Below are 10451 nucleotides of genomic sequence, written 5' to 3' on the forward strand. Positions count from 1 at the left end.
TTTAAAATTATGATAATTAAATATACTTTTTAAATAAGTAACAACTAAAGAAAATAATTTTAGTGTTTTTCACAAGTTGAAAAAATAGTTTGTAAAAAGATGCTTTAAAAATTCTTCCATTACTTTTTCTACTTATCATTAAAATAAATTAAGAACATAAAATAAATATAATATAAACATTATTTAAAAGGGAAAGTTTATGAATGTATAAAACTATTAAGTCACGTGAAAGTTTGTGTTAAATCTTCATTGATTTATGAATTTCAGGAATCTTAGATGAAAAAATTTCATTGATTTATGATTTTCAAAAATCATCATTCTCAGGCGCATGAAAAATTTTCTTCCTTACCAAATGTTTCCTCATTCTTGAATTCAAACATTTAATAATAGCAAACTTGTCTCCAATTCTTTAAAATCTAAAATTAAAAATTCATTTGACTTGCAACAAGCAAAGAACCAAACTGGGCTAGTAAATTTTTAGCTTGTTATCAAATTATCCTCAATAATAAATTCTATCAATGCGCAATGCAAACACACCAATCCGTTTTGGCACTCGTACCCTTTTGTTTTCAGTGACACTAACACAGCTGATTTTTATGATACGAAATATCAAACAATCCGAGACGAAATTAATAACATTCAGCATTGCGACAACCATACTGGATTGGCCAATATTAAGCTTTAGCTTCCACTAGTAGTAATCTAAGTATGCATGAATAAACCAAAGGAGAAAAAAAAACTACAGTAAGTTTCAAAATTGTTACAGCAACAAGACACTGCATTCTTGAATATGAAAATAATCGCTTCCAGAACTTAATGTACTGGCAACCTTCAGACGGACAAAAGACCTAAAGATGCAGAGTTCTAAAATTCAGTTTAAAACAGCATTACCGCAATAAAATAACTACACCACCTATGCACGGGCAAAAATCTCTGACATCTTGAATGTGTATCAAGGGCATCAAGACATTCCATTGAAATATCTCGTGTGTATAGTATGCCATATCATCAGCTTCTTCACCAATAAGAATCGGGAACTTTTTCTTCATCCTTGTTGGGCTGGTTGTGGAGTTGGAAGGGAATCATATACAAGAATATACATAAATATCAATCTACAGTAATTCTTCTTTTCCCTCAACAAAATGGTACTCTACTCTTGTGCTCTACTACATTGATCCTATATTGGACTGATTCCTCCATGCTAATAAATTTTCTAATTGATAACATTAGCTAGTTACTGGGGCAAAGTTATCTCAATATACTTATTGATAAGATGACCAAAACAATATTAATTCATGAGCTTTGGGGGCTTCAGAAAATATATACTCTTCACAAATCCTTTCCCAACTTCCCCCACCGCTTTTAACACCTTGCAAGGGTTATATTCTTCCTCAACTACTACTTCCTCGTGCTTCCGCTTCTTTTAAGAAAGAAAAAAACAGTGATCAGCAGATCCATTTGCAGAGATTTGTAAATTAAGAATTCATAATATACTTGGAAAAAAATCCACTAATATAAACACAAATTTTATACCTTGGAAGGATATGACTCCCCCCATGTTAGGCCAATAACATCACCTCCCAGATAATCATGCCATACTTGGAATGTGGTTGAGAACTCTTGCTGCAAGTGATAAGTGATAGTATCTAATTAGCAAAGAGGATACTGTGCAAAGGGAAAACAACATTATATTCAACATCAAATCATTTTCACTGTACGTGCCTTTAAATCTCTGATAAAGCACTTTGATGGATCAAAATCTACCAGCAACTTATTTCTAAGTTCCTCTGGCCTGCCCTTCAAATCTTTAGGCAACAAAAAGGGTTGGAAACACTTGCTGGCCTGTCCTTCAGCAACATGTGTTCCTGCCAACAATGCAAATGAGAATATGATTTGATTAATTAAGCATAACTCATTAAAGGGAAGCAAATAAAGTAAAATATTAAAAGATCAAACCATCAATAATTACTGTTCTTTAACATTAATTAATTTAATTCCTTAGTCAAATGAGGTCTGAACCAATGCCATCCTGCATATGTATATTTCATAGTCATGGGTCTAGAACATTTTGTATGATGGCATCGCACTTGACCACACACAGAAAAACCAGTTATGACTATGAAATAATGCATCTGGCTTGCTACAAATATAACTACCAACTGATTATATACCCCTTACCCTTGAATCATTTAAGGGTGGTTTAATTAAGTAAACTACCAGCTACTAATTATACCGTGATTAACTTCTGATGGAAAGAGAAGCCTTTGGGGATACGGGAGTTTGTCCTTGTGGAGAAAAATTACTGCATCATAATTGTTTAAAGGAGTTCTAAAAAGGCACTGCAGCAAGAATAGAAAAATTCATTATGTCTCTCAAAAGATATCTCTTCTACAGTTAAAAGTTGAAATGAGTAAATATCTGAAAAATGTGCTCCACTCACCTCCCATCTAAATGGACCAATCTCTTCCAGAAATGTGAGTTTTGCCAACAAATTGGCACTGCTTCGGGCATATGCAACTAACCTTTTAAGTTCCTGGTAAAAATTATAAATATATTGATAAATAATCACAAGGCAATTAACAAGTCATTATAAAATTATAAATTAGCAAACACTTAAAAGATATGCATTGGAGAAACAGGGCTAAAATTTGGACATGAAGGTTAAAACACATCAGCAGATCAGAATACTTATGTATGAAAAACTTAAGGCTATACTTACTGGGAATTTCCTGTATATTATCAGCCCACACAACTGTTACTAAACCCCAACTACTGAGGCCATTCTTGCAGGAAATTTATTTTTACCTAACCCAAGCCTTATATTATTCTAAAAAATATTCCTTGAATTATGTGACACCAAAGTGGAGTAAGGAATGCAATGAAGGAACATTAGGCCTCAGGCATTATGTATCTAAGAAGACTAAAAATTATTACAAATTTAAAGGGCAACTAACCATTCCACTAGGTGATAATCCAGTCCAAGCCTCGGATTCTTTATCATAAACTGTAGCTAAGAACATTGCTGATCCTACACTTTGTCCATTTTCTCCCTGACCTTTTCTTCTTAGCAAAAAGTTGTCCTGAAAATCAAACAAAATATAATTCCGAAGACATCCAAACCAACATTATCAAATTTATCTAATCATGTACTCAGACACACAACTTACATTTATTTCTTTCCCATCACTTTGGCTCAAGTCATGATTTATGTCAACGATCAGCGGAGAGAAAGTCCAATCATAGTGCGAGAGTAACCGCAGGAACCTGTCAATGAAATCAATAAGCATAAGATGGTATTGTAATATTTTTAAGAAGACTTCTGAATAGATATTAAGCATAACAAGCATTTTGTTCTTTAAGAAAAAAAAACTTCGTACCCCATTGCCCAGAGGCTCTTCGCTATGCGAAGGTATGGGGGAGGGATATTGTACGCAGCCTTACCCTTGCATATGCAAAGAGGCTGTTTCCTTGTTCTTTAAGAAAATAAAAATTATTTTTGTTTTTAATTAGAATATTCATTTTTATTGTATTATATATATATATATAATACAATAAAAATGAAAATAAATTAATATTAATTTATGAATAAAGGCCTAAGCCCTTTGCAAATATGAGAAGGGGTAGAAAGGGGCTTAATGTAGAGGATTATGACTAAAGAGAGGGAAAATGTAACTGCTGAGGTGGTAGAAATGTGAGATAATGATGTGTATGATCTGTTTGTTGAGTTATGTGAGGGCAAAATGGAATTGGCCCGTGACTTTTGCAAGAGACTAGGCTAGAAATGTGAGAGAATGTTGCATTATCTTAATACAGGTCTGATTTAAGCAATAATATAGTGATTTTACACAGAGTTGACAGTATGTGATGCAATTTTGAAGCAGTCACTGCTTAAGTAGTCATTTCATCTTGTCAAAATTACGATTGCTTGATTAAATGAGTAACAATGATTAGGAAACTCACCTCAAAAACCCAGTGATCCGTGAGCAGGGAACATCATATGGCAAAGGATTAAGAAAAAGATATGCAACCAATAGCTCAACAGCCTCCTCTACCAAGCAGGATGAAAATAGATGTGAAGCAGCCCATCGTTTTGCAAGTCTAGACATATAAAAGGTCCACATAATTTACAAATTGCAAATGGAATATAGCTGAGCATAGAAATCTTCAAATATTTACCTAACTACTGGTCCAAATATTGCATAACGACTTTGTAACCCATTGATCATGTTAGCATGCTGACTTCGGATAAAAAGTTTCTTGTCAGCAGAAGGAATCCGCTTAGCTTGATCATTCCCAACTGCATGTTAAAATGGTTTGATGAGTGAAATTGAGAAGCAAGATTTCCAATTAAATCATCAGAATCATAATCTTATATGAAGTGGAAGTACATACTTTCCTTGTTGAGCAAACTAAGACCCCTCTCATGCAAAATTTTTAGACGAAATGCATATCCAGACACCAACACATCCACATTATCCTCAGTGGCAGTACATGTCATCCCCCACATCTTTTGAAGACTGCCATGATAACATTATCATATCACATTAAATATTGAAAAAGAATAAGATCCTGAAATGAATAAAGGATTCATACCCCTACCTCACTCCAATTTGGACAAGGAAACTAGATTTTGTTTTTTCAATTGCGATTTCATCCATTGGCCAGTTCCCAGAACCTTCCAGCTGTAAAGGGAAAAGAAGTTAGCTCTTCATAAATTATCTGTAAAAACACCACTGGTGCATGAAGCCATACCTGAATCATAACTTCCAGTGGTTGAATGCATGATGGAACTAACTTATTCAGTCTGAGAGATTCATGTTTTTCATTTGCTAGATGATGAGGTTCAGGAGGGAAGACTGATGTAAACCTGAAAGCTGTAAATGACAATAAGCAGAGAACTTTGATTGAGCTCAAGCTTAAATGAGATTCAAAATGTACAACTTAAACACCCTTATACTTGATTAATTAATTTTTTCTTCTTTGCAAAAAAAATTCAGTTATTAATAAACTATAAAAACACACCAGTCAGCATTGACACGGATCACTTGAAAAATGGTACAAGAAAATCTATAAGGAGATTATATTTGAATAAATAAAATATTTGTCCAGAAAGGTAAAATACCAGAGTCTAAAGGCTGTACACTAGACACCTTCAAAGGGAGGTCTTCAATAAGACGCAAACGCTTTGATAAAACATCAAATGCCCCAAGCAAATTTCCAGAGTATGATATAGGATCTGTAGATTAATCATTTCAAAAGCACCACGGCAGTTAATAAGATAAGCATATACCATACGAGACCAAAAAAGGAAGAATTCACAAAGATTGTTACCTCCAGAACCATGAAGCAAAGAGAAATCAAGTTGATCCACGACAACCACAATATTTTCCTTGGACAGAGAAAGATGCCTACTAAGTACATGCTCAACTATTCTTTTTAAAATAAGATGCTTCGCCCATTGCTCAATTTCCCATACTGGAATTATTTTTAGGGAAAAAACCAGCACCATTTCAGTAGTCATCAAGATACTTTATCTCAGCCAATAAGAAAAGACAGTTATGATAGACAAACTAGATAAAAAATGAATTGTAACAACATATGCCTTACCTGTGCTTTCTGCAATTCTACCATCTTTAAATCTTCTAAGCTCTGCTTTTTCTCCCCAAAACTTTCGAAATTCAAGAGCCTGCTTCAAATCATCAGTGAAAATCATGGGTAACAGCAACCCAAATTTGAAATCAAAAATGAAAAAGTGGGTATGCGCATTAGAATATACCTCTTCTTTACTTTCAGCATTTGGGCCAATATCAACCATCCTAAATGCTTTCTCCAAAGTACTCACCGAAATTCCTATGAACAAGGGCACTTTATCAAGTACCGACAAGCCCTGAAGTTGTGAATTCAATTAGAAACAGAACAGAAGACCCAAAGCATGAATCACATTTTAAAGGAGATACTGAAATTTATGCTTAAAATCATACATCATCGACACTCCACTGGCAATGTGTATTTCTCCATGTAACTTGAATGAATTTGGCTCTATCATTCAACCCTTTAGACAAAATACCATGTATTTTATCCTCATATGATCTCCAGCACTCATCGTCCAAACAAAATCCAGATGCAAATACCTCCTTCTTTCCCTTCAAATTTATTCTATAAGAGCAAAACATCAGATAATATAAACTTACAGCTTTTATAACAGGAAGCAAGTCATCGTGAAAATTATTCAAGGACAGAATAGCCCATCATAAAATAAAGTATCTGGATAGAATAGTATCTATCATCAAGAAGAAAACTGAAGGCAGAGGAGAAAAAGTTAAAATGTCTCCCACATGTTATCAGGTAGCACAGATAAGCACATGCATCATAGAAAGTGCCACAGGGCTGTTTATTTACATCATTATAATTATTATGCTATCAAATTCAATATCCATGTTATTCTCCACATTCACCAATATTAGCATTTTCAAACACCTTGCTGTTCAAATATCCCTCCATGTCACCAGTGGAAATTAAGATGCCACAAAACCATATAAATAGAAGACCTTTATATTTGGTTTAAATTACCAACATATCTCACCGCAACCTTTTATATATTCTCTTTAAAATTCTGCCCAAGCAACCATCGTTCCAATTTAAAACCCATTTATAACTCTCAATCCTTAATCTCTAGTCTATCCACTTGTAATTAGTTGATCCTTTCACTAACACTATGCTCAGTTGCCCTTCATTAAATTTTACTTTGTCTACCAGGAACTTGATGGAGTGCCGAACTGCCAAAGTACACAATTACACACAAATTTTATATCCCAACTGCCTTAAAGTTGTCAAGTAAGGGATAAAAGAAATTGATATTATAAATATATAAATGATGCAAATGATAATCACCCATCAGAATGATATAAAACAAAGGAAATGATAGCCAACTGATCTATCTGCAACATAGACCAAAACTCTGGAAATTACACATCCTAGTCTCTAAAAGAAGACCTGTCAGCACCAACTGATGTAAATATATATGCTGGAACAATATCACTAAGGTTTTATAAGTCATGTAAAATAAAAATAATAACTTATTTTGTTATTTACCTGCTTTTGAAGAGCTACTCAAAATCGAACTGTGATGCCTAATATTGACTTAATTTTAATCATCTATATATTTAATTTATTTCCAAGATTGCAGCTTGCTCTAACATCTTACACTAGTGAGATTATAACTAACGAATGTAATTTATATATATGTGTGTGTGTGTGTTTGTATATATATATATATATGTATGTATATGTATATATCTGTGTGTGTGTGTGTGTATATATGACAGAATAAACAACAGTGCAAAGCACACTGAAAGGCTGAAAGTCTTAATAGGGAAGAAAGTAATACTATACAAGAGGCAAAGGCTCTCAGACATTGTCAATGACAAGCAAACATTAAATGAAGCATTACCTCATACAATAGTCATATTTACCAGCATAGTCAATCTTGGTCATAAAAACTTCCTCAAATCCACCATCTCTACACTTTTCCATGCACCTAAGTGTCAAAGTAGCCTCATTTTGAAGCTGAATATAGAAGATCCAAAAATAAATATATAATCAAAATGAGTACTGCAATATTTATAATACTAAAAAAAACAGGTTGATGTGCTGGCCATGAGTACCTGAGTAAAACCAATCCTAGACATTCGAAAAGCCAAATTGAATCCTCCAAACGGATGAGATATGACAACTGGAAATGACTCTTTAAGTTGCATCCTTTGCTGCAAATTGGAATAGTGGAAACAACATATTGCATGAATAAAAAATAAACAGCAAACAATTAATGATCATAGCATGTTGTTTGATTTATTTAAAAATTTGCACCAATCTAGTGTGAGTTAAGTTCAGCTTATTTTGAAAAAATAATTGCTTTCTTTAGAGTTTTTTGAAAGTGCTTTCAAAAAATAAGCAATTATTGTTTCAAACAACCACCAAATCAACAAAACAAAAGAACAAAGAATAAATGAAAGATGAATGCAAATGATACACAAAATAGAATTACAAAACTAAAAAATAATTAAACAAAAAAAAAAGTAGAGATCAGGACCTCTTTTGTAATATTGCTATGGCCTTCCTTTGGAAAGTAGAGACCTCGACTCCACAACTCTGAGGTGGCTGCAAAACCAATAGCATTAATAAATACTTATCTATTGTGGGAATACCTATCAGATCCCCATTCTCAGTCTATGCTAAATTTTACATAAAAATTCATTAAGAAATTGAAATTGACAATGGAAGCAAAGTTTTTTTTTCCTTTTTGTAATTCCTTTGGATGGAAAAGAAAAGGTAATTGGTTTTGACTACAGAACTTGTTAACCAAATACATTGCAGAAGAGACAATGATAATGCATTGAGTGCAAAAAATAAAAGTCAAAGACAGTAGTTTTCCATAGCATTTTTTGTTAAAAGAAAAAGATTTTAAACTCTTATAAGAGAGCTAAAAAATGTTTTCTACAGCATTTTATAGAAAAATGGATGTGTATCACACGCACAACATATTACACAACACTTAGTGCTGCCATAATTCACCAACATGAGCAACTTCATTCTCACAACAGACCAAGCTTAGTACACTGACATGATCAGAAGAGCTTAACAAAATGAACTGAACTGCAAAGGAAAGTCTATACACATACCAATGAAGTTCAACGTGATACGAATTATTTCAGTTGATTTCATTGAATTTGTAATATGTTGCTTAGAAGCAAGATATGCCAAAATGACGGAAATCAAAAACCCATTCAGGCAGTCGTGAACATGTATCGAACTTCTCTGTCGAGCCCAAACCTAAATCAATGAAGACAAGCAATGGTTTCAGTGTTCCATTGTACAATTATTATTCATTGAATCTCACACATAAATACTCCCGAAAAAATCATATATCAAACCTTAAGCAGGATTAAAGCCTCTCTTAGTTCCTTCCATCCAAGAAAATAGTTGTTGATAAATTCCACATCTTCTATAAACATGTCTTCCAAAATACTAGAATTGTACTTCGGTGTAGCCAGAAGAGCAGTCCCTTCATAATATCAACAATCAATCATCAATACTCTGTATCAAAAGAAGGAGCAACAATCTCAGTGAAACAGAAAAAAAGGTGTTGTAGGCACAGACCATCACTCAAATTATGAATGTTGCTGCGCTTCAAGTTTAACTTCGCTATGCTAAATATAGCCTTAGCTGACGGAATAATTCTTACAAAAAAACCAGGAACTTCAACAAGCTTAGCAGCTGCAAATATTTTCGTTGTTAGCATCACCAACATTATTTCAAAGGCATTACAATTAAATTGCGAAGCTAACACAGAGTAAAAACCTGGATACACAACGAGCAAGGGTTTTCTGGCTTCATTCTGTAGAGTGGACCATTCAACCCTATCAATAGATGGAGACTTCTCCAAATAATTTTTCATCAAACAGAGATAGAGACACCTCTTAGCATAATATCTGTAATTCAAATAGTCCTTCTCATGGAAGCATTCCTAACAAAGCATGAAAACAGGTAACTAAAGACCGTTAAAAGATCGAAACACAGCCTCACATTGATAAATTAAATTAAATTAAACATTAACTGATATGTAAGTTTGGTGATCGTTCTTCTTTTTTTTTTTCTGATGATAGTACCTTTGGCAACCTGATAATAAGATCCACATTAACTTCAGGTTTCGCAATACTTTGTATGGAGTAACTTCCACCAATCTTAACAGACGCTGGTTTCTTAAACTTGAACTCGACCTTATCAGCACCAATGTCCGTAACAAAGCGCGAAGCTAAATCAGCAGTTACCTGCGAATTCACGCGAATTGAGAAGGATCAGTGTTGAATGCACCGAAGATCAAAGCATAGGGAAAAACGGATAGAAGAATGACCTTGAAATCGTTGGGGATTTTGTCAATGGAGGTTTTAATGGCGGAAACGGTGTCGTCGACGAGCTTAGAGAACTGATGTGAGTGGTCTACGTTGACCTCCTTCAATAGCTCCGTCAACTTTAACTCCGTTGAGTCCACAGCAATAGCGTCGGCCTCCATGGTCGTGAGTGTGGTGGAGACGCGGCAGAATGAACTAACGGCTTGTTTGGGTTTAGGGTTTATGGGAGAACGATGGCGGTTGACGTGTTAAATAGTACTAAGTGACTAGGCAAATCTTTTGAATATATGGATAAATTTACTTTATAATAATCAAGTTTTTATTTTTTCAATTTTTGAGAAAAAATAAAATTTTTAAATGATAATATTTTTATTTGTAAATTGTTTAAATAATATTTATTTGAAAACAACGACGGCTTTTTTTAAAAAATTTACATGTCAATCCAATCAGAGTTGAGATTGGATTTTTTTATTTGTTTTATTTGAGATATAAATTTATTGTTTTATCTCTTTTATTTTATTTACTTTATAGAGTCAAATTTCT

At 33.5% G+C, this 10451-nt stretch overlaps 1 protein-coding gene across 1 annotated transcript; it reads right to left on the reverse strand.

The window, feature by feature from the left end:
- Window positions 1-760: 760 nt before the first annotated feature.
- On the reverse strand, window positions 761-10148 carry LOC100779287 (nucleolar protein 6). Its single transcript, XM_003516526.5, has 26 exons — window positions 9911-10148; window positions 9666-9827; window positions 9358-9523; window positions 9157-9273; window positions 8931-9061; window positions 8679-8829; window positions 8090-8157; window positions 7665-7763; window positions 7451-7566; window positions 5982-6156; window positions 5777-5887; window positions 5608-5686; window positions 5332-5475; window positions 5123-5236; window positions 4753-4874; window positions 4600-4682; window positions 4393-4517; window positions 4177-4297; window positions 3961-4098; window positions 3168-3264; window positions 2955-3080; window positions 2441-2533; window positions 2234-2339; window positions 1723-1865; window positions 1534-1623; window positions 761-1420 (listed from the first exon to the last, which is right to left on the reverse strand). Exons 1-26 carry the CDS (start codon window positions 10067-10069, stop codon window positions 1289-1291), a joined length of 3168 nt encoding a protein of 1055 aa, XP_003516574.1. The 5' UTR covers window positions 10070-10148; the 3' UTR covers window positions 761-1288.
- Between the last annotated feature and the right edge of the window lie 303 nt (window positions 10149-10451).

This window comes from Glycine max, chromosome 1 (assembly GCF_000004515.6).
Source record: "Glycine max cultivar Williams 82 chromosome 1, Glycine_max_v4.0, whole genome shotgun sequence".
NCBI classification, from domain to species: Eukaryota; Viridiplantae; Streptophyta; class Magnoliopsida; order Fabales; family Fabaceae; genus Glycine; species Glycine max.